At 40.9% G+C, this 25,122-nt stretch overlaps 1 protein-coding gene across 1 annotated transcript in view; it reads left to right on the top strand.

Annotated features, from left to right (window-relative positions):
* The window catches only part of LOC103368769 (CUB and sushi domain-containing protein 1), a gene marked incomplete at its 5' end in the record, with an annotated part of 122,606 nt that extends 99,991 nt beyond the window's left edge, over positions 1 to 22,615 (top strand). Inside the window, 13 exons of the mRNA XM_008297239.1 lie at positions 4,909 to 5,082; positions 5,470 to 5,536; positions 6,167 to 6,273; positions 9,814 to 9,887; positions 10,890 to 11,001; positions 11,108 to 11,287; positions 11,814 to 11,876; positions 12,616 to 12,777; positions 13,838 to 13,950; positions 18,101 to 18,188; positions 18,429 to 18,555; positions 19,896 to 19,958; positions 22,456 to 22,615. Of these exons, the coding sequence (XP_008295461.1) occupies positions 4,909 to 5,082; positions 5,470 to 5,536; positions 6,167 to 6,273; positions 9,814 to 9,887; positions 10,890 to 11,001; positions 11,108 to 11,287; positions 11,814 to 11,876; positions 12,616 to 12,777; positions 13,838 to 13,950; positions 18,101 to 18,188; positions 18,429 to 18,555; positions 19,896 to 19,958; positions 22,456 to 22,615 (1,490 nt within the window). The remainder of the gene's footprint in view (positions 1 to 4,908; positions 5,083 to 5,469; positions 5,537 to 6,166; positions 6,274 to 9,813; positions 9,888 to 10,889; positions 11,002 to 11,107; positions 11,288 to 11,813; positions 11,877 to 12,615; positions 12,778 to 13,837; positions 13,951 to 18,100; positions 18,189 to 18,428; positions 18,556 to 19,895; positions 19,959 to 22,455) is intronic.
* Between the last annotated feature and the right edge of the window lie 2,507 nt (positions 22,616 to 25,122).

Here is a 25,122-nt window from a genome sequence, read left to right as displayed (position 1 = left end):
TATGCAGACAGGAAGTACGCAGGGGACTGGAGCATGAGAAAAAACAGAGTGCGGAGTCGTGAGAGGAGAGAAAAGAAGCGAAAGGAGTTAGTGACGGCAAAGATGGAGGGAAGACCAAAGGTGTGTAAGCAAAGCAGGGATGAGTGACTCGGCTTCCTCTGGGTGGTGAAGCCACACCACAACAAGGGAAAGACACAAAGAGGAAATAAAAGAGTTCAGAAACCTTCAATTACAGGCACAAGTGTTCTTTGGGCATCAGAGACCAGCAGAAATATTGGTCTGGAATATTAACTGTTGAAGTCAATAACAGGGTGTTCTTCTATTTTTAGACGGCTGGAGTTTGTTCCCTAACAACAAAGATGTTTTTTTTTTCTTTTTAGGGAGAGGAAAACAGTCATTTACTGATTAATTTGAATCCCCATTAGCTGCTGGCTAGCCACCAGCTATTGTTCGTGGAGTCACGTAGCAATGAGATGCTGAACCGCACACTGGCTCTGGCATGTGTGCAGGTGTGTAGATTCTTTTAATGTGACGCACGACAACACATTGTAGAAGAGAGAGAAATAATATGGAAAGGCGCAACAGGGTTTGTTTTTTTTTTTTACAAGTTAGGGAGGACGACTTTGGGGAGATTCAAGGCTTCTGCGGGACACCGGTGACATACAAAGTCAGAATTAGTCAACTGATTAGCTTTCCGCGAGTCGCTGTTGTTGCCTAGAAACCACAACGTCACAAACGAAAGATATTTCTTCTGGAGTTCAAAACAATTTTCGTGTTAATTGCACTTTGATTCTGCGCCCAAAAGAATGACCTTAATGCAACGACGACACAGAAAACAAACTGAAAAATAGAAAAAGCAAATAAGTTTTAATAAAAACAACAACAAAGAATGACATTTATAGTCATACAGATGAATTTATCGGTAGGTTTTTTCTTATCATTTCATGTGCATATATGCTTTATGTGCAATATGCGCTCATTGGTATGTTTTCTGCAAATCCAGGACGTGTTTGTGTTGTTTTTGTGTTCATGTTTGCTTGTGTGTCTGCGCCTGTCTGCCGCTCTCTCTGTATGCTTGTGCGCGCTGTATATCATCATAGCAGAGTGAATGGAGCATGAAACCATCTGTCTCCTGGTTAGATGAGAATTACACTGACTTTATTAGATGTTTGAAACCATGCAGATGGTTATCATTATCTTAGGGAGCTAGGCACATGCACACACACACACGCACGCACACACACACACACACAGATGTTTATCAGGGTGTTGTGAAGTTGCATGCACAAACATCCGTGGACGCAAAATACACTTGCATGTAAGAACACACGCAGCGAGTTTCTTAAAATCTTGTAGGACGCTTTAACCTTATCATGCATAAACAGTGTGCTGTCTGATGATGGCAGATTAAATTCTCCATATGTGACAGATGCTTTTTGAATGAATACTAATCTGGTTGATGCGTTGGACAATTTCATATCAACATTGGTTATGTACAAGGAGAGCTACAAAATCAATCCGTTTCAGCCTAACTGTGGGTTTGTGTATTTATTAATATCACCTAAATAATTATTCCACGTAGCGAGTTTCAAGTACATTGTGTAAAGAAAAAACAAGGAAGCACCTAAAAATTACCGCCGTGTCTTGAAATATAGCGAGATTTTCATCAAAGCTGCACAATTTATTTTCACTAATAACAAACAAAATCATTGCATTGTTTTCACCCGTCTTCTTAGCTGTGGGGATAATGACATCAGCAAAAGTCAGGAGTCAACAAATCTGGAGTTTAGTCAGGCACGACTCACATGTCAGTGTTGTGAAAATGCTTGGAGGTAGGCATGCCTGATGTTCGGTTGAACTTTTCTGAGCTTTCCACCGCAAGCGACCCAAGCAAAGCAAAGCGTTGGACCCAAAATTCAGTTTGACCACATGTGACATCAAACCGTCGACAATGAATGAGCAACAGGCAGCCGAAGCCCGAAGCTTGAGTCGTGATTCGATTAAACCAAATTGGCGGTGTGGGCTAGGGCAACTTTGACTTGTAAGAAACGCTCAGACATTTTGAGGTTGCTTTACAAAAGAAGCATCTGCTGATGTGAACCGTGCCTCACTAACAAGAGCCCCCAGAAGACTTTTGATCGGTTGAAACTTGCAGTAAAATTGTTGATTTGTAGAAAAAGCAGGAAAAGGTTAAAAAGTGTTCTCAAAGTGTTTACACATCAGTCCACAGTTAGAAAAAATGTCCTCAGATAGAGAGGCTTTACTGGTGCAGCTACTCACTAAAATAACTCCAAAGGTACATTACAGGTTAATGTCAGGGTGGTTGCTTGTAGGAGCTCAATAGAAGTTGGGTGATGCAAGACTACAGCGAAATAAACATTGAAGTGAATCGACTACAAAATAACTTTTTTTTTGGTGTGGTCCTGTTATGTGGCGCCAAACCAAATAACCCTCAAGACAAAAGACATCCTATATGACTGGGATCAGTTGGTCCCATGTTGAAGAATGGTTCAAAAAGCCTAACAACAGTTGTACAGGTTTGATCTGCAGCTGTCTCAAGCTCTAAGTGGAGATTATTGCCACCAAAGGAGGATCAACCAGTTATAAAACCCAAGGCTTTAAATACCTTCTAATGTATGTGTTCAATAAAGATGCTTAATAATCTGTTACTAGCTGAAGCATACTGTGTTTGTCTATACTTACCTGTTAAAGATCACACATTTTATAACTCATTAATGCAGAAAACAATGCAATTCTAAAATCTTCACACACATTTCTCTGCGCCGCTACGAATACAAATTTCCTCCTAAAAATCCCATCTTAGAGCAGGATTTTGAAAAGATGTGGGTGTTGATGGAAAAGCTGTGTTGTGGATAATACTGCCAACATTTGGTTTGCAAAAACAAAATCACAATTATCTCTCAATCAGCAGAGTGGAAGCAGAAATGCCTTGACGGGCGATACGAACCCCCAGCCGTCATTCAGAAACTCTCAGTCCATATGCTGACCAGGATTTGTCCTTTGGCTCAGTAACTTAAATATAGTGGCCTAGGTCATGTGTTGCTTTAGGGCAGTAAACATCCATATGGTAATGATGATCACAGCCATCTGCAGTTTTTGCTGTGATTTTTTGTGCTCACTTCATGTAACACCTCCCATCTGTAGCCACATTGACCCTTTTGCTCTCGGCTTCTGGTCGCTGTTGCCAGGTAGGTTGACCTCAAGTCACAGTCCTAAAGGTTTCACAACGCCTCCTCTTGAGCTCCCAACGGTGGAAACACACATGTTCACGATGAACAGGCCAAATGTCGTGACACCACAGCATCCTTCACAAACTTGACATATGCTCGGCATTAACTACCCTACAACCAGCTCAACTAGTGCACTGTGAGTTTAAATGTTTAGCATTAACTCAGTGTTTATATGGTGAACACATTTAGGAGGACCAAGGCTTAAATTACAAGTATGATGATGCAGGTTTTTGTTAATGAAAAAGAAATTAACAACACTTTTAATAGCTTTATTAGCAGGTTCTGCCAACAATCACAAACCTTTTGCTCTGTTGGTCTTTGAGCTGATGTGTAAATATAAAATTATAATGCACATTATTCACCCAACTATGTGTATTTTAGGATATGTCTGGGATAATTAGCATGTTAGATTAGATTATATTATATTAGATTAGATTAGATTAGATTAGATTAGATTAGATTAGATTAGGTTGCACTTTATTTTTCACCACCAGTGGGGAAACTCACATTGTTGCAGCAGCATAGAAACATGAAAGAGCACAAAAACAGTGACAGGAAGAAAAGAGGACAAATAAACTATGAATAGAAAGAGCTGAGAAATGTAATACAATAGAGCCACACACACACACACACACACACACACACTACATACACTATAGGTCCATGTAATGGATGCTATGAATTAAAAATATAGAAGATAAATAAAACAAATTTGAGGAAAAACTAGATGATGTATGATAGTGTATCTAAGCGAGTGAGTCTCCACTGTGCACTGTGTCTTAGTATAAAGACATGTATTGAATGACCATGGACTTTTCACCATTCTTGTTACAACCAACACGAACAGTTCTAATTATCAAGGCTAATAATAACCACGTCAGCTGATCGGCTGTTGTTTGGGGGAACTGATCTAATTAAAGCTGCCATGTGAATAGAGGTATTGTACACACACGGCAGATGTCAATGTACACAATGCAATCTATTCCCACTTCTGGTGAGCACGGTGACACTGCCGCGCTGCTTCCACCCTGCAGAATGCTGTGAATGTGAATCCCTCATAGGAAGCACTTTTTGACTATTAATCATAGATCACGGAGGCAGCACAGGGGGTCGCTCTGTGTTTTGCCTGCTGGATGCAGGGGTAGACACCAGCGCTGACATGACCCTGAATACAAGAGTAACTTGCTTTGGCAAATGTGGCAATTTAATTTATTTAGAGAAGTCTTTGTCTAATTCATGCTTTTCTTTTGAGAGGCAGTGCTTCCATTTCTGGTTCATATCTTCCACATCTTAGCGCTACATATCCACCGGGGACACGTCTCACCTGCTACTTTGTCTTTCTGACGTTGACAGGTCTAAGTGCTCGTCGTGTTATTTTGTGCCGATTTATTTGTTTCTGCTGAAGATGAAAATGCGGCTGTTAATAAAGATTAAACGATGCATTAAAACCTGATTGTAACAGCGTTCGCCATGAATTTTACTTGTTAAAGAATGGTTTGTTTTGCAAAAGATTGTGTCCAAGCAGTGCTCATTAATGCACTTGCTGCAGCCCACATTACTGTATGTACAGTATCTATACATGGCAAAGACGACTCGTAATCCCCACACATGTGTTAACTGTAGATGATAGTTTATATTCCATATGTGTGTGTTTCAGTGATCCAGTGTGGACCTCCACCTCAAGTCCATTATGGGAAAGTGGAAGGGACCGACCATTCATGGGGGTCGAGTGTCACCTACAGTTGTTTCCACGGTTACCAGCTGTCCACGCCTGCTGTGTTAAGCTGTGAGGGGAACGGGACCTGGACAGGAGACATACCACAGTGTCTGCGTAAGTTAACACCTCACTGCATACTCTGTAGCCTGCAGCACAGTTAAGTTTAACTGATGCACCACGTTGGGGGCCGGCGCTCAAAGGGCGATTTATATCAGTCGCGTAGCCGGCGCCTCCATCTTCTTGCCAAAGTGCCCTTTGCAAGACGCTGAACCCCAAGTTGCTCTGGATGTCAGGCTTTCTACGGCAGCTCCTCTGCAATTGGTGCGCGAGTGTGTGGGTGAATGAGTAACACATTGTGAAGCACTTTGTAGCATCTAGCTAAGGTTAAAAGGTGCTATATATATTTATATATAAGTGCAGACCATTTACCATTTAATCTTCCAGTCGTTTTAACACGTCAAACCAGCAGCGGCATTAAATGTGATTGTTATGTCTTTCAAGCTGTCCTGTGTGGTGATCCTGGATCTCCTGGAGGAGGATTCAGAGAGGGAAACATCTTTTCATACCGGTCAGTGGTCAGATACATTAATGACAGATAAATGCTGCCTATATACTGTGTGTATGTATCAGCCATGGCAGGTTTTTATATAGATATATAAAAGTATACCTTTTCAAAAGAAAGTGCTGTCTTAAAATAGTGTCATATTTCCAGTCAGTATTAACGGTATTGCCGTGAGTGTGACTCACTATTTGCCAACACTCGTCACAACCTGCAGTAAGCGAAAAACCAGCGCTTAGATATACTGTTGTAGTACGTCTTTACTGTAAACTACTGTACCATTGTTTGTTCCAGAGGACCAAACGTTGTGTCGATACAGTTTATCTAAAAATAGATTGCATGTGTTCTGGCCCTATGTCTCGATGTCAGTTTGAAACATGGCAGGCACAAAATAGATTCTGGTTTTGTGAGCAGAAACAAGAGAAAGGGCAGACGAAAGGTGAAGTGCTGACATAAAGAGCTTTAGGAAGCTTCCAGAGCCCTAAACCGAAGGAAGCCGCAGGATAAATAGATTAAGAAAAAAGAAAAAAATACACCTACTAATGGAGTGAAAACGCAGAACTGATGTTTTATTATTACTCATGACTTGAATTGTCCTTTTCTTTGTGTGTATAGTTAAGTATTTGTTTTCCCTCATAGGTCGGAGGTCAGGTTCTACTGCCACGCCCCCTACCTGCTGGTAGGTTCTGCCTCCAGAGCCTGTCAAGCTGATGGGATTTGGAGCGGCCAACAACCAGCCTGTATAGGTAACTAAAAGAAAAATAATTGTTGCCTTCAGAAACACTGTGAGTGTCTGTGTCAGTTTTCAAAGTGTACAAAAAACATATACAGAGGAGCAAATAGAGGTAAGGCTGCAAGGTGCTTCAGTGGTTAGCAACGTTGCATCACAGCTAGAAGGTCGCCAGTTCCCGTCCCAGTGAGGACACCCGGGATCTTTCTACGTGGAGTTTCCATGTTCTCCCCGTGCAGTGTGGGTTCTCTCCAGGTCTGGCTTCCTCCCACAAGGTCCAAAAACATGTTGAGGTTAATTGGTGATTCTAAATTGTCTGTAGGTGTGAATGTGAGTGTGCTTGGTTGTCTGTCTCTAAGTGTAGCCCTGTGATAGACTGGTGACCTGTCCAGGTGTCCCCTGCCTTCGCCCTCAGTCAGCTGGGATAGACTCCAGCCCCCCATGACCCTAGTGAGGATTAAGCGGTATATAGATAATGGACGGATGGACAAATAGAGGTGCTGACTTTGGCTTCAGACTCTAGATGCATCTACTTGAAACAAGATTTTTATAATATGGTGGATACAACAAAGTACTCATCACAGATCTGGTCCACTGCCACCATTTTCGTGGACTTACTACCGACAATGTCACACGTCTTGGAGTAGGTTCCCACCAGTAATCTTTAGTAACGTCTACTGTGAAGCCACAAGTCTGTGTGATACCTTAAAATGATTCAAATGCCCACTGTATGTTAAAAAAGTTGGGTTTGTATGTTAATTCCACCTGGAGCTGTGAGAACAATGCTGGATCTTTTTATTCATTGGGTTTCTCAGATCAGATTAGTCCGTACAAACCTTATAGCTGTATAACAAATACAAAAGACAGTTGAGCATTAAACAAGACGAGTGGATCTCTGTGGTGTTACGGTGCAAAACTACTCCTGCCTTGGCTTGAAAAATACTCTGACTAATGTTAAGAGGATTGTCTACAAATTAAGTTTCTGTTTTATTATGAAGTCTGCTTGTTTTTTTAATGGAATTTGAAATAATTGCTTACTGCTCCGAACAAACTTTTACACCCCTCAATGGAAAACCTGCATAAATGTGATAAATCATTACTAGCATTTAAAAAAAATGTTTATATAAACCTGTCAGACATACTTATCATGGTGATTCCTTAATTTTGGAGGACCAGACATTTTGTATATTGCTAAATAAAACTGTTCATCAACAAGTTATGTAAAAAAAAAAAAAAAAAAAAAAAAACAGTGTGAAATCAGATTATTGGTAAACAAGATTGTGGAGCTTACACACTTTAGCATTAATATCCCTGCACAGCCGGAGCTGAAGATATTATCAAATCAATGGATGAAGTGTGTAGTTTTGATGTCAGCATTTGGTTTCTAGAAAGATTTTATCTTGTGAAGCAGCCTATCATGAATTTTAGGCTTTCGTGGTAACTGTTCTGACACCATGGAGCTTATTTTGGAACAAGTTGTGAAATCACAAGCAGGAAGCTGAATTAGAGTGTTATAGCTGAAGTGTAAAGAAGCCTTGTAGCAGCACCACAGAGCTTCTGTCATGTTCCTCTGCTAAAAATAACCGGTTTCTGTCATACAGTACATAACTATACAATATCTCCATGGTGGTACCTACAGTTTATCCCGACCAGGACTTCAGTGCTTTGTATAGTTTTTATTTACATGATGTCAGGTCTCTTTATTAGTTAGACATTATCATCAGCACTGACAACATCAGGGAAGATGGTAAATTAGTCAAGCCACGTTCTATTTCTTACAACTTAATACCTTTACTGGGCTGCAAGTTGCTCGGTGGTTAGGACCATTGCCTCGCAGCTACAAGGTCGCCGGTTTGCGTCCCGGTGAGGACACCCGGGATCTTTCTGTGTGGAGTCTCCATGTTCTCTCCGTGCAGCGTGGGTTCTCTCCGGGTTCTCCAGCTTCCTCCCACACAGTCCAAAAACATGTTGAGGTTAATTGGTGATTCTAAATTGTCTGTAGGTGTGAATGTGAGTGTGCTTGGTTGTCTGTCTCTAAGTGTAGCCCTGTGATAGACTGGTGACCTGGCGAGGATTAAGCGGTGTATAAATAATGGATGGATGGATGGATGGATGGATGGATGGATGGATGGATGGAATACCTTTACTCTACTACCTTTCAGAGGGACATAGTTTAATTTCTTGCTATTTTTTTATTGCGTTTATCTGTTTTACCACCCACTGGTCACCTACTCACAAAAGTTGAACTCACAAAACCTGCTGTTTAAGACAGAGATGTCCAGATCTGAATCCAAGCCTCATCCTTTGTTTACTTCTGCTGTAACAGAGGCGTCGTAATGTTTCAATTTGTTGCAGGAATGCAAAAAAAAAAAGTTTTATTTGAAAAACACAAGCAGTCCAACGACCACTTGTCAGTTTACAATGTGAGCACTTTACAAGGTGGTAGTAGCGGAGCTGCATGTAATGCTAGCAGTTTGATACAGCACCAGAAAAGTAAACACTTACCAGAACACAGTGAGTTCATTCTGGTAACTCATAAAAAGGCTGCTCTGATCAGCACACACTGGAGGACACTTCTAAACAAAGAGAGATGTTTCCTCAAAACAGCAACAAAGCCTAAAAGACTGCAGAGAGGGTAGCTGAATTTATCGGACTGGATCAGCAGCTCATCACTGTTCTGGTTTGAAGCCAAAAGTGTTATAATTCGCCTCTGTTTGCATGTGATTGAAATCAAAATGCCACTTTTTTTATGCAGTACAGAACAGCCTTTTATTGGCTTTACCACTCTGATGTGAAATTAAAACGTCTCTTGTTTGCTTTTTGTATTTTAGCTTTATTACAACGCTGCACGAAGTAAAATTGTTATTTTAACTTTTTGTGACTGTTAACGTTAAGGTTGATCTATTACACTGCTCCCAAGTGGAATTCTGATCGTATTTCTCATTGTGAATGTTGTAGTTTTACTGCAGCACTAAATGGAATTAAGCTATTTATGAGGGAATATTTGAGTTTATTTAGTTTAAAAATACATGCTGCAGTGAGTTCAGTTGTAATAACATCATTTACTTTGTCATTTTGTGAAATAAAATTAGGGGAACAGCTTGGATCCAGGCTTTTTTTTTTCTTTTCTTAGTGCATTGCAGAGCTGTTTAGCATATACATTGGATTAATTTTAATTACATCAATGTACTTTAAGAGTGCATTGTGCAACTGTATTTTATAGGAAAATGGTTTAGGACTCAGGTATGGACAGATATTCAGCATTAAATAACTGAGAAAGAAACAACCTGATCAGGACATCCCTGGGTTAGGACCAATGGGTGATGCATTATGTTACTGCTGATGCTCTGAATATGTTTTCCATCCGAATACTGGTTGCTGCACTATGCGGGTTTTCTTTTTCTTTTTTTTAGGAATAGGTCAAAAAACAAATGTAAGATGCACTGTAGCTGAAATCTATACTATAAATCAGAGTGCTGTAAATATCAGAATTGGAAAGTGACGATCAAAATGTCAAAGCATATATCACTCAGTGTGTGTGTCTGTGTGTGCATAGACCCAGCCTTTAACAGCTGTCGTGATCCAGGAACTCCAGCCTACGGTATTCCAGTCATGGCCCAAGGCTTTCAGGTGAGAAACATTGGCTGAATATAAAATCTCTGTACGTTGCATCCAATTGCTTGAAAACACACAAGTCAAAGTAGTCAGAAAACACAGCTATAAAGAAAACACTCATTCAGAGTTGACAGGAAAGAGGTATTAACTGATTACCTTACTCAAAATTATACCCTAAGTACGCATTTGAAATAAAAGATTTTGGCAGCTCCGGCTCGCCTGCTCCTTTTAATAAGATGATTCGATTAAAATTCAGCTCAAGCAACTCTGTAAGCAAGTGCTCTTCATCAAATTTAAACCTTTGATTCTGAACTTGATAAGAAGCCATTAAAAGGATTGCAACAAGTAGTGTAGGGGATATTTTTGCAGAAAAATGCCCTCCCCAAAAAATGCCAGCAGTATTCTGCATGATAGGAGAATGCACCAAGATGATTGTAAAAATACATTTAAAAAGTGTAGCAATAATACAAGAACACTTTGTGAATGCATAAACCTCCGTCTGATAAGAATCAAGAGTCAAATGCTGGTTAAAAAATTAAGACCTTGACAAAAGTGACTCCTCCATTTCTAACGGTAGACTCGGCTCAGGCACCGGGCTGTCTGCAGGAGAGATAAGAATGTGTTGATGGAATATATTGGCTGTCCAATCCTTAATGGAATGTAAGCAAACATGCAAATCCTTCAATTTATGAAGGCATAATTGGATATCATCCACGTATCCCCTGACATCTCTACAAAGGGAAAAGGGATTACACCACGAGAAAAAAAAAAGAAAAGAAAAACAGGCAGAGCGCAGTACGAGATGCAGGGGTGACAGTCTCAGTTCAAATGTTTAATAAACGTAATGATTACATCCACGAAGGAAGACTAAATTTCTGAAATTAGTATGTTTTTGCAGTAAGTGAGGAGGTTAATTTTAAGTTATTTTGTTTCGACATCAGCATTTTCCTTTAAGCTAAATGCCATTTTGCTGATGTCAGGGGCTCAGATTTTCTTTTGTGGTTTTCTGATCTGCAGGTCGGCAGTAAGATTTCCTTCAAGTGCCGCAAAAACTACCACATCCTCGGCTCGACCACGAGAACGTGCCTCGAAAATCTAACCTGGAGCGGAACTCAGCCTGAGTGCATAGGTAAGGAAGAGCTTTTCATAGAGAGGAGGTTTTAGCTTTTTTTTAATCTAAAGCATGAATGTCATAAAACAACTCTGCGTTTGTTCTTCTCCTCCCCATCACTCAGCTCATTCATGCAGACAGCCGGAGACCCCCAGTAATGTAGACGTGCGATCTATGGACCTGCCCACCTTGGGATACACTCTGATTTACACCTGTCAAGACGGCTTCTATCTGGCTGGAGGATCAGAGCACAGAACCTGCAAAAGTGACGGGAGATGGTCGGGAAAGCCGCCGCTCTGCAAAGGTATTTAGATCCTATCTTGTAAATGCACAGCTTGTGTAAAACGGGCCTGAATTCTAAACTGGATGTCATAATCGCATGTGGCTTAAGATAAATGCAGATTGTCACTCTGATATTATTTCTGTGCTCTTGTAACTCAGCCTCAGGTGTATGAATGTTGGAGTGGTGTTTTTTTTTTTTTTATCACATAATCACGGCCCTGTTTAGTCGCAAAGATGAGGAGCTCATGGCTCTGAAGGCTGTGATGTATGACAGCAAAACAAAGAAGTCCATAACCAGGAAGGAAATAGGCTTCCAGGCAGTTTTCTGTCTCGTGTTTTGGGTCCCTTTCTGACTGTGGAAGTAGCAAATGTCAACGTAAAGGCGAATCGGAGTGCCATTTTTTAGCTTTAATAAGTACATTTCTTGTTTTCTCAGTGCTGCCACATGATAAAATAACATATGTTCTCAACTCCATCCATACCAAATGTCTGTGAAGCCTTAAATATCAAGCAGGCTAAACTGAACTTCATGCTGTTTAATGTTGCAGTTGGAGTGAAAGTCAATCCCAAAGGCAGAGGAGAGTCAGATGTCCAGAAGAACAAGATTCGTGGTATGCATAATAAACAACAACAACACACGCATACACTGGAGAACACAGATGTGCATTAAATATGGTTATTGCACTTCCTCCGCAGCTTGTTTTCGCCCCCCATTTGAATTGGGTTGATATTTTTAATAAACAGGATTGTCACAATGTATTTTCCAGAGAGGAACAGATATTGGAGGTAGGAGGTTGCAGCGAGTGTTGATTGTACGGGTCAATATCTGGATAAGCAGGAGGCGGGGGTGGGGTTCAGATTTATAGGATGACAGTGAATTGTTCTGTGCAGGTAGGCTCAGATGAAATAAATAAATCAGTAAAAACGTTCATGTGAAATACCATGTAATACCTTGAAAGTTTGAAGAAGGATTTTGTGATCAATATATGCAGTTAGAGGGAGCCAGCAAAGAGACATAAACACCAGAGAGAAAGACCAAAGTTGTGCGATTTTTTTTGCAAGAATACTGCAGCTGCTCACTTTTAAATAAGTCATATTTCTAAGTGTGGGATTCAGACAGGCAGAGACTGACCCGCTTAATAATGAAGGAACCAGAGGTAGATATGTTTTGTCTGTTTCTTGGCAACCACAGGAGGGTAATCCTAATCCTGACCCTTTGGTTGCCATCGTCCTGGTTCCTGACCTTAAAAGCGTGGCCGGGAAAAGTTACAGATGTTTGTTGACGACAGCGATCCAAGTGACATTGAGGCAGTGGTGACGCTTTGTCTTTAAAATGTTGTGTCACTGCAGTGCCGGTGGACGTCTTCTCTCCGAACTCTGAGTGGAGCGGTTTCTACGAGTATCTGGGGAAGAGGCAGGCCACCACGTTTACGGTTACTGGGTTCAATGCGACCAGCGGCAGAGTTAACGTGACATTACTGGAGACCAGCGGCGTGTCGATCAGGCTGTCAGGTAAAGATCAAAGAAATCACCCAAACTTAAATCGTTAGACTTTTATGAATTTTTCAATTTTTTTCTTTTTCTTTTCTTTTTTTTTTAATTATTAAATTTTGAGTTGCATCCCAAAAGGATCTATAACTGTGTTTTCACTGTCTGAAAACACAGTTATAGGTCAATGAAAACACAATAAACTGAAATAAAACCTATTTCTTGAGCCACTTTATTTTCTTAGTTTTTGGAAATCCTGTCACATGTGTTAGAAGTGATGAATTACATGTGAAATAAAAAAATACTTCCCCCCAATATCCCTAAACATGACAAACAAATACAGAATATTTCATATGGTACTGAAATAACGGCCTGTTTAACATGAAGGCAGTGCCGTAACACCACCTTTAGTGTCGTTAGTGACGTAGGAGCAACTACTTTCCAGGAGTTGAACCTGATAAACCAAATTTTAAATGCAGTGTAAGTAACACAAGTAGAAGCTGTGGGTGTAAATACACAGCGGGTTAGTAAAGATCCTGATTTTATTCACACTTGTTAGCAAGGCATCCCTGGTATCGATGCTGAAACAGGTGCAATCCGCATCATTTTTTATCAACACTGACAGTCTGCAAGGCAAAAAAAAAAAGAGTGCTGGAGCATACAGAGGAGAGAAATCGGTGATTAATACGTAAAATATTCCAACAAACAGTGACACTGGTGGAAATTATGAACAAGTCGTATATCTGGGCTCGTCTCCGTTACAGAACCTGAACAACATCACCTCCGATAGCAGTGCCCCAGTGCATATGATGTATTATTTTTATTCTTATATTCTGTAGCTGCATGGAGTGAGTTGTATGAAAATCACTGGCAGGTTACAGAAACTCAAATTTGACTTTTAGGATGTAAAATGGTTTCATTTTGAATTTGTGATATTCCTCAGAAGTAGTCTCGAACATTTCCAAAGTAGAGGCATGTAGCTGAGGCGTAGAAGTTCCCTTTTCCCCCCCAGAAAATGTTATAAAATTCAGATAATTCTGTTATTTGTATTTCCAGCAACAATGTTCTGTTTCTGTCTATGTAGGCACCTACAAGTCAGAGGAAAACCAGCTGCTGTTGAAGGTGTACCAGGTGAAGGGGCCGACAGAGCATTATTACAGCAAGTTTAAAAATGACAACTGGGCTATGGACGGATATGTAAGTAAAACCTCTTTATTTCCACGTGTCCTGAGGTTTTCGCACCCCGTTTTTAATCACCAGAATCAATACCGATATATCATCGGAAATATTTTTTTTGGGACAGCTCGATTGTAATAACTGCATATGAAGGAATAATTAAAATCAATAAATTATATAAATTACCGCCCTGCCCTGCTCGGCGCCATCTATACCACATTACTCATCTCACACCTACATGCCTGGACAGGGTCTTGTGAAAGAGGTGTATTGAAATTCCAGACGAATCCTCAGTCACATTATGCAAAGTAGATTTAGAAATACATAGAAGTCTAATAATTTCAAATAGAGGCATAATGGGGTTTACACACACACAAAAAAAAATGTTATTTCCATAACAATGGTGTAAGAAATACATTTTAATATAAAATCAGCACCATCAGGGGAAATTGGTAAAAGTAATCAGAATTCAGAAATCCATAAACAGCATATGCATTTGTTACTATGCATGCAATGTGCACTAAAAGAGCTGTCAGTCTTGTTATTTTCAAAAAGAAGTGTTTGTCTGTCTGCAGCATTTCCTTTCTTTTGTTCACTTTAAAGAATAATGTGGTTTAAAAAAAAAAAAAGAAGACATACAAGAGTTAACTAAGTTTGTAAAGGAAGCAGACTCTTATGTGTGGCATCTCACCACCATCTGCCGTCTCAGTGATCTTTCCCGCCCAGCGGACACAGCGGGACAGACATTCCAGCAACTACACCACTGAGAAAAAAAGTTTGAGCCACTAAAAGTAAACTAAGGATGCTTTCAGAGACACTACTTTATACAATGTACAATATACAGGGGAGAAAAAAAAATCAATATTTGATGTAACCACCCTTTGCCTTTAAACCGGCACCAATCCTCCGAGGTATACTTGTGCGTCGCGTTTCAAAGCGAACTGGCAGATAGGTTCTTCCGAGCGTCTTGGAGAACTTGCCACGGTTCTTGTGGCTGTTTCGGCTGCGTCTGTCTCTCCTGATGTGGAGATCAGGGATCTGTGGGGCCCATTCAGCTGTTGCAGGACTTTGTGTTCTCTTGTGTTCTTTATGATTCGGGCTGTATGCTTGGAGTTGTCACGCTGCTGAATGATTTTGCAGACGCCCATCTGACAGAACTGCAGGATGGATAAGAGGCGAAACATCTCAATGTGCCTCGAAATCCTGCGCAGCACTCCATATCTGTCAATATGCACAGATAGAGACTTTTTTTTTTACAGAAAAATTGGAATCTGTTCCTTCACCTACTGAAATGAAGGATTATTTAGATTTTCCTGAAAATACGTTTTTTGCTTTCTTGCTAAAATTGAGACAATCAGCACAACATTAGCGGGCCTGGCTTAGCATTAATACTGGGATACGATCCACCTTCTAGTGCTGCTAACGCTCACTAATTAAGAAAACAAGCAGTGAAAACAACTCTACAGGGGATTGCAGGCGTTTCTTTCAGGTGCAGTGACTTCTTGGAGGTTGTGCGGTTTTCCTGGTCTGCTTCATCCGGTGGAGGGTTGTGAAAATGCAGCTGACATAGGACCAAAGACAGAGTACACCCTGGACAGGATACACCTGTCAGCGATGACACAAAATGATGGTCAATCGGAGTGTCGGAAATCTCACTTTTCTGCTCAGTATAAATTGCTGTCATGCAGCGAAACGAGGAAGTGATTTCAGACTCAGTCTTGCTGTCACCTCAGAGCTCCTCCGGCGCGCAGTCGGGACTCACCAAGACCTTGTTCCAGCATGTAACTCTCCATAGGTCCACAAATCTGGGGCTCAGTTATTGTTGAATTATTGCTCTGTGTATTCAGGCTTGCTCTCAGATGTGCGTACGTTTTTGATTCCTTTCTCTACATCATAAATTCCTGAAATTGGCAATGTCATATTTGAATACGCTTGTTGTCGATCGTGTCTGTACAGAAAGTAAGAAAAAAACAAAGAACAGGCAGGTTTGTTTGTTGTTCCATGTATCGTATAGAGTTTTTAATTTAATTAAATATTTGAAGCTGGGATTTCTTGAAAATCGTGTCTTCAGCAAAGGAAAGGATCAAAAGTCAGACGTTTGATTTGTTGACGGGGAGGAGGAGGAGAGACGGATTGATGTAGGAAGTGAGTTGGGAAGGGTGTCCAGACTTCTGAAAAACAATCTTACAGTTAGAAGATGAAATTTTGATTTGTGGGTAAAACTTTGCTGCTTCAGGGTGCTATACATCACATTTATTCAACATAATGTGAAATCCATAAAAAATAAAAAACAGCACATTGAATGATTGATTGTTTTGATTAAATATAAAAATCACATTCCTTAATAATTTTTTTAAAAAGTCAGAACTAAGGAAACCTATTGGAAGAGAGATGAAGCATCTTCAAGAACAAAAAAACAAAAGTCCAGTTGCCTTTCACTGGACCGCTCTGATTCATCTGTTCACCCTATACCCACACCGGCCTCATACATCTTCTAATACTTTGTGCCATCACCACATGATTCTTTAAAGTCTTTCGTCAGTCATTAATAAGAAATAAAACCTTGTCTCTGTGTATCAAAGTTTCATTTTATTTATTTTTTTGGTATTTCCATGAAAATAATCCCTTCATGCCTTCAAATAGCAAAGAAGTAACTCGACACTGTTGCCTCCTGTAGTATGTGCAGACCTATGAGTTATCCACCTCTCTCTCCATCACTGGCTGCAGCTCAAGCACACCAGCTGACCAACAGCTCTCCTCAAACCCTGTGAAACTACTTTATACTGCACGATGCAGGTTGTAATATTGGAGTAATTCAGCTATTCTGGTAGTTTAATCGTAGCAACTGCTTGAGTTCCTTAAAGATCATCCAAGAGGCTACATCAGTTCTGACTGACTATTTGGGAGTTCCACATACTGATATCCTTAAGGAGCCATTAACACCTGAGTTCCGGTTTCAACTGGGGGTTTGTTGCTCCTCCCCTTCGTTATGTGAGTCCCCCTGCCACAAAGGGGTTCATTAGGGTCTTTTGTGGATACGTGTGGATGTGGTTTCATCTTCCTGAGGAGAGATTTTAGGACTGAACTGTAAACAGGTGAGAGGTGATGCCTCAGACCTCCACCTCTGTTGAGGGATTGTCTTTCCAGTTAGCTGGCTTCTTTCAACCCTTCTCTCAAACCACCTGTCCTCCCTGGCCAAAATCTGTACGTTGTTGTCTTCGAATGAGTATCCTTTGTCCTTCAGATGCAGGTAGACTGCTGAGTCCTGTCCTGAGGAGGTGACTCTTCTGTGTTGAGCCATGCGCTTGTGGAGTAATTCAGCTGTTTTTGAAAGCTGTTAGCAACTAGAAAATCCCCGGTTTGCGTCCCTGTTGGGACACCCGGGATCTTTCTGCGTGGAGTTTGCATGTTCTCCCCGTGCAGCGTGGGTTCTCACAGGGTTCTCCAGCTTCTTCCCACAATCCAAACACATGCTTAGATTAATTAGTGATTCTAAATTGTCCGTAGGTGTGAGTGTGAGTGTGCTTGGCTGTCTGTCTCTAAGTGTAGCCCTGTGATAGACTGGTGACCTGTCCAGGGTGTCCCCTGCCTTCACCCTAAGTCAGCTGGGATAGACTCCAGGCCCCCATGACCCTAGTGAGGATTAAGCGGTGTATAGATAATGGATGGATGAATGTTTTCTAAACAATTCTGAAGAAGTTAACAGGATGGATTCTTTGGGTTTGTTAAGTATGGACCCAAAAGATACCAAATTACACATCACGTGATGTTTAAGAAGGTTTTCACTAGAAGGAGTCTTTAATGCTGCAAAAACACATCATCCCATCATCATTGCAAATGTTTCCTAATAAACTATAACAATTCAGCAACTATTGAACCAGTCTGAACTGTGCATTTACAATTACTTGAAGAGCTCATTTGCAAAAACAGATAACTCCATCTTCACAAACCTTCAGAAAACCCACTTCTCCACCATCTACCTGAGACAATATCATTAATACTTAAGTTATCTCTGTTTTTGAGTCAAATCCACTCAGCTTCAGTTTGATTGATATTATCTCAAGCAAACAACAAAAAAATACATTTTCTGAGTTATCTGCTTTTGAAAATGAACTCTTCACTTATTTTATCAGTGGTGAAACTGCATCCTGAAAACTCCTTTGCTTTCCAGGTTACTGCAGAATCCGACCAGAAGACCTTTGTCTACCAGGGCCACATCCACAGTAAAGACTTTGGCAAGTTCCATCTGACGAGGCAAGGTGAGTCTGTTTGCACCACTGTGGCCCTGCAAGTCGTACAGCCTTTACTTTATTAGATATTTGATCACATACAATAGTTTTTATCAGTGGTGAAGTGTTTAAAATCGTGTAAAATACATTTAATTCCAGATTGATTAGATATAAGAAGCAGAGAATCCAGACAAACAATGCAGGAAGCATCTGTTATACATGCGCAGACAGTTTATGCATGTGTCGGTTTATCTGTGTCTGTGTCCCCAGGCCCTGTAACCATGGCGATGGACCCTTCAAACCCCTACACAAACAGCAGCTCTGTGGCAGCAGCCATCTTAGTACCTTTCTTTGCCCTCATCCTCTCTGGATTTGCCTTCTACCTCTACAAGCACAGGTAAGCTATATCCTCAGCGCCAATCCATCAGAGAAAAACAGACAACCGGCAGAGTAGAATACAAAACAGGTTTTGCCTTCTGACTTTGCGTGCTATCTTTGTCTGCTAAAACAAAGTGGTAGGTTAGCTGCCAGAGCCAAAATAATACCAAAGCACATTTTTAAGTATGTGGAAGGAGAAGTGTAAATAGGCTAACCCAATTTTCTTGTAATTATCCCACACACAAACAGCATCTGATGATAGATGAATAAATAAAGGAAAATGTCTGCTTTGAATTAGTTTTTTATAAAGATAAAGGATTTTCTGTCCATTTAAGGGGTTTCTCTTTTTCACTGAGCTTATATTCCCTAATTGGATTTTTTTTCTAATCAAGTCATATATTTCAAACATGTCCTTTAAGCATCCAACTTTGTAACTTGTTTGCCTTTGCATTGCATTATGGTCACATGATGCTCCAGTTAATGAAGGTCTTCTAACTGCATGTCTATCTTCAGGTCAATACTGATGAAAGACTGTGAGACTGGGCAGAATCCCTCTCATTCTGATAGACTGACACCAAAACCTGACCCTGTACTCTTTTTTTTTTTAGGAGCAATCCTCGAAGCCCCCTGCATTAAAGAAATTAATTATACATTTTTGAAAACATAATCAGTTTGTGAGTTCTTCATTCCAAACTGAGCAGATGAGGTGACTGTTTGATACTTTTTAAAAGGACAGACAAGACACTTTAAAATGTAATTATAGCTCGAAAACTCCAAGCGCACCACGGAGGTTAAATCCGATTGACCTCAGATATTAATTATTGTTCCAAGAAAGTTCACAGAAGACTTACAATGCCTTAAGATGCCAGATAATTCGGAACTACACTGAGGGTAAAATGTCATCATTATGTTTCCCGTTTAAGACTTGTGTGACATTTTACATCTAAAGGAGATTCTGACTCGTGCACTTCATCACTCGAAGTTCTACAAAGTCGCGTCACTCATCTAACAATAGATATTATTACACATTAATCTGTTGGCTTGTCATTTTTTTTGGTAGCACAATTTGGAGCCTTGAAGTTCAGACTTAGGGATGTTTTTTGAGGAAACACAAACACTCTCTGTTACAGTTAGTAATGTTCTTGCTGTCGTAGCTAGTTAGCATAGTGAACCATGTGAATGCTGAGATGGAGAGCTGTTTGCAGGGCCATGCACACTTACACAGATATCATTAGCTGACGAGGTTTCTAATCTACGATCTCCATCCTCACATTACTTAGTTTGCATTCCATTTGACTGATTGCCAGTTTGCATGTGCAATGCTAGTTGATGTATATTAAAGCTGATGGTTGTATGCAGGACATTGTCTGCTGACACAGATGACAATGAGAGACCAAAAGACACCTGGGGGCCTGGCGGCAGGTAAGACTGGCACCTGTCATCCGTCTGGTTGGAACAGCAACCAGACCTCCGCCCGCCGCCACATCCTCCGTCAAACTTCTCATCTCTTGTTTTGTTTTGTTTTTTTTTGTTTTTTTTTGGTTGTTATTTTTGTAGACTTATTTTTTTTTCCTCATGCTGTTTAGTACGGCTGCACAATTAACCAAAAAATGTCATTCTAATTTTCTGAAGTGAAATGAATATAAATTAAAAAGTGTAAAACCGAAATGAACGTCAGACCAGCGATAAACGGAGCAAGAACACTCCTCGCATCAGCTAAAGGTAATTGGGGTGACATTTACACTCAGGGGGAAAAAATAAAAAAAAAATGAATGAGTAATTTTTACGTTTTTGAAAGCAGTGCAGCCCTACTGTGTTTAAACAGCGATCATTTAAAGCTATAAGAGGGGCATTTTATTCTGTCTTCGATCTCATTGTCATCCTTTTGTCAGCATGATGTCATCAAGAACAGTATTTGGCTTTCTATGAACTGGTTCGTCTGTAAACCGTCGCTCTTTCTGTTACCTGTAACCGGCATCGCTTCACTAAACAGTAGATGTAAGGCTAAGTGAACTTTGCTGGCATAGAGCAAACCAACATAATGGCAAGCCAACAGAAACAGAAATGATTCCATCACTTAACAATTTAGAGCAGTAGCTTAAATGAGAACTCAAAGCAAGGTGTGAGTGTGTACGCTGCAGTTTCCTCCTGGTTCCCCCCCCATATGTCTGTACAGTATGTATAATACTGTCAAACCAATTATGCGTGCCATTTTTCATTCTACCAATAAAATTAAACTATTGCACCTACAGCCACGACCGGCGCAGCGATTTAAGCTACTGCCACGCAGGGAGGTCTGCGGTGTGTGTTGGTGTGTGCAGTTTTGTAAAGTAATGGGTTGAGCATGTAGGGTAGGCTTAGTGGCTCCCCAGGGTTGGATTTCTACCAGTGCGCACACACTCACACACACACTCACACACTCACACACACGTACATACACTCCTAATGAGGTCAGAGTCAAACAGCGTTTCAGCTGCAGCACTCCTCCCTGCTAATAGTTCCACAGGGTTTGGGAGTAAGTGATTATATCTAACTGGATTATAGGACCTGATTATCCAAAAATGTAATCTGCGACAAACAGACAAATTAGGAGGGGGTAGTCATATTTCACCGTGTATCCGTTTGAACCCCTGCAGTAAGTTTCTTAAAAATCCTCAGTGAGGCAGACTGTGTAATAACAAATATACATATTTTGGAGCTACAACTAGTGGATGATAGCTGGTTACACACTCATGTGAGAGGAGGAGATGAGCGCCAGGCAGCCGAACCACTGAAGCACACGGTTATGGTGCTTGTTCTCACTCCTGCTATAATTTTCCCTGCAATTTGTAGATTTTTTTTTTTACCAGTAACTTGCTCTTACAAATTTTGCGCCTTTAATCTCAAGAGCAAAGTTGCAGAGCGACGTGTCTAACAAGACAGCTGATGGGACAAGAGGGGTAATTTAAGTTCACACTTATGAACAGGCTTCTCTCATCCAAAAGTGATGTTTGGACACTCTGCTGCCCAGGAATTCTCAAACTAATGCATCCTTCGTTTCCCTGAACACCTGTGATTTTTATGTTGGAGATGCTGAATAGGTCAAATTAACACATGGTGTCTACGGTCTGTTTCATTTGACAAACTTTTCACACTCATGATGAAGTCAAAATGATCACCTTGACTTCAGATGAGGAGTGTTGTCTTGCAGTCGGCTGAAGTCTTGTTCCTAAAGCTCCGTCACGGTTTTTTGAACAGTTGGGGGCACAAAGACTCCAAAACAAACACACACATATACATATGAAATCCAGCAGAACCAGGGCCGCCTGACAGATGTATCCCAGTATTCCCTGGCCTAATCATCATATTTAATCAGTCACTGATTCATGAGGGATAAGCGATTCAGCAACAGCCGTATACCGGGCAGGCAGGTTTGAGCTTGTTTGTTGGAAATGTCTGCCTGTGATTATATAGTGGAGAGAGCTGTGAGACTCCAACCATATAGTCTTTGTGCCAGCAAAGAAAAAGACTGCTGAGCTAAAAGCTTTCGTGGAGCGGCAGACCGGTGTTGATTCTTACTGAGCTCAAAACTACAAGTGACAATTTTACATGGCACTGAGTCAGTTAGAGAAATCACTGAGTGCAGGTTTAGGGTTGTGTTATAGATAGTGTCAGAGCAGGTTAAGAGTGGTGGTGTGTTTCATTTTAGGTGTGTCTGTTGAGAGCTGATACATATCGTACTGAAACAAGGACAAGAAGAAGTTAGAACAACTTGATTTTGCTTTCTTAACATGTCTATGATTGTGCGATTTGCTCGTCTTTCTAGGTTTCAGAGATTTGCACACTTTTGCTTGTGTTGTGTTTTCTGTTTCTAAACATTTGCAAGGTAACTTTGTGACTGCATCATTAATGCAATGTTGCTTCTTTTTCTGTTTTTCAGGACGCGTCCAAAGGTCCAGTTCAATGGCTATGTCGGCCATGAGAGCTCCAACGGTCAGGCATCGTTCGAAAATCCAATGTATGATACCAACATGAAGCCCACTGAGGCTAAGGCAGTTCGATTCGATACCACGCTCAATACAGTCTGCACTGTGGTATAGTCCACCAAACCCGCCACTGTTCGTACGGTGGTTCGGTCCAACCTCCATGTTGCAGTCTGCGGTGTGGTTTAACCAAAACAACAACAAAAAAAAAGAAAGAACAAACTTAGGATTTGGACTCGACAACGTGAGCAGTGTTTGTGTAGCATGCCGGTCCCGTCGGCATAATCTGCACAGCTCTACTCCACCCCCCTACCTGAACAATGGTATCGTCCACCTCTAGTCAGAAAGAGAAGGGAGTAGACAGTGATGCCAACGAGTAACACCAAGTCTGTTGTTCAGGAGGTCGATGCTTGGACTAGAATTCTTCTTGAGCACTGTTGCAAATCAGACGTCAGAGAAAATCACAGACAAGACGGTAAAATTAGCTGAATTCCCTCTGAGAACATGCGAGTCCAGTGTCAGGTGACCCATCCTCATTATTGAAAGGGCTTCGTATGACCAGTGTCGTATGGCCCTACAGCGAAATAGTGGTTTATCCCAATTCAACCCCCATGATAGATTTGCACAGTGGTATAGGCTTACTAACTCCCCTGCTGCAGGCCAGACGTGGGTTCGACCGATGTAAGGTTCAACCCTCAGGGGAAGCACATAGACTATTCCACGCTTCAGCCCCCTCCAGACGTCGGATGGTTCATGTGAGCCAACATAAACCATCATTAGCGCTGGACCAAAAAAAGCTCCCACTGGACTTCCGTCACGCTGGACTTGACCTGACTGGACTCTTTGACATCATGACAGTTTGCAGAGTCTGTTTTGATGGAATCCAATATTGATTGTACAGCCTGCTGTAAAGTTGACAACCAAATGCAGTCAAAGCAGTGATAAGACAAACCAGACCAGTTCCTTTAAAGGAAACGACACTCTCATTCAGCACTAGACACTGGTTTTAAACCAGTACGGAGAGCGGCCGACCAGTGCTAAACAAGCCAGGGTCAAATTGCGGTTGCAGATAAGTTTGAGATGTTTTAGCCTACTTGGAGAGCTGAATGAGTTTTAATAAAGCAGGACAATCACAGAGTTAGTTTAGTTGTCAGATGGGTTCCTGTAATTCTCTTTAACTTCTGCCACTATATTGCCTTCTATGACAACGTCTACCCACAGAACATGGCAACTAATTGGGCTAAAACATACCAAATTAAGCTTTTGCAAACAATCTTTCCCCCGGGTTTAGTACCAGAACCTGTGAGCTAGTTGGAGATGAGTTTTTAACCTTTTAGGATGCTATATAGAGGTACTACACACTTAAAGTCAGACACTATAAAACGCCACAGTAGCACTAGGCAGACTGTGCTGAACCAGAAAACCAGACATTTGAGTTTCCCGGTTGGTGTACACTGTGGACGGGTTTCCGAAGACCTGTCTAACACAATCAAAGAGTCAGACAACTGATTCTTGTTCTTGGACTAGCCAGGATTCTGTGCTTGGTGGCTGAACAAGTGGAAGCCTGGAGGCAATAAGCTGTCAGGATCGTCGACTGCTGCAATCAGCTGTGGCCAAATCCAGGAAATAATTTGTCTTCTCGTAACTCTGGTTGGGACTATCAGTCAAGTGATGACTGATTTCTTTTTTTTTTTTTTTTTTTCTACACTATACTCTCCAGCCACAAAAATCAGAAATAGATGAACTGATTAACAGACAGACTGGTTGACTGACAGAAATCGGACGGACGGACACAGACAAAAGGACAGGTAGACACCTCTGTCAGTCGTGCTGGAAAAGAGAGACAAGGACATGTTGCTGTGGAAACAGAGGCAAATAGCTGTCTCTTATTGTCTCTTCTGGCATTTTTCTTCAGTGAAGATATTGATGAACAAACTCATATGTTCAAAAACCCAGTGGCCCCATGGGACTTCCCAAACCACTGCTGCTGGGGACCCTAAAATATAAACTTTATATAAACCGCACAAATTTTGCACTAGTGTGTTTTTCTGACTGGGTTATGAAAAAAAAAAAGAATAATTTTTGGGTCTGAAATGGGTTTGAAAAATGAGTCATTCAAAAAAAAGAGAATTTTATTCAAAAACTTCTATCTTTAAAAAGATGACAAAAATGACTAATTACAGGGTTACAGAGTGTTTGTATATACACATTTATATTTCACACTCCCTGTTAGCAGAAGGTGTGACCACATGCTATACTGTTGTTTATTTCGTTGCCATGACAACATGCTTGCCAACCGGAAAGTTGGGAACAGTTTACCTGTGGACCTCCAAGCAAGAAGGGAAATGGTGTCACATAGAGATTTCCTGCCTTTTTTTTTTTTATTTTTTAGCTGTTTCTGAAAGCTCATACTGAATAATGTGACATAATTCATAACACGCAGTAGAAAAAAAACACTGGTACCAACTGTGAGATTTATTTACAGACGCTTCTCTGTATGGTAAAGTAAACTGTGCACAGTTTTAGATACGGTAAAACTAAGATTAAATAGTAGCACAGCTTTACTTTACCAGCTGGTCACATGTGTTAGTTTTCAGAAACATCACGTGACTGTTTGTCAAACT

This window comes from Stegastes partitus, unplaced genomic scaffold (genome assembly GCF_000690725.1).
Source record: "Stegastes partitus isolate 25-593 unplaced genomic scaffold, Stegastes_partitus-1.0.2 Scaffold1202, whole genome shotgun sequence".
In the NCBI taxonomy this organism is placed as follows: Eukaryota; Metazoa; Chordata; class Actinopteri; family Pomacentridae; genus Stegastes; species Stegastes partitus.
The sequence above is the reverse complement of the archived record's forward strand: the minus strand, read 5'-3'. Positions and strand labels throughout refer to the sequence as shown.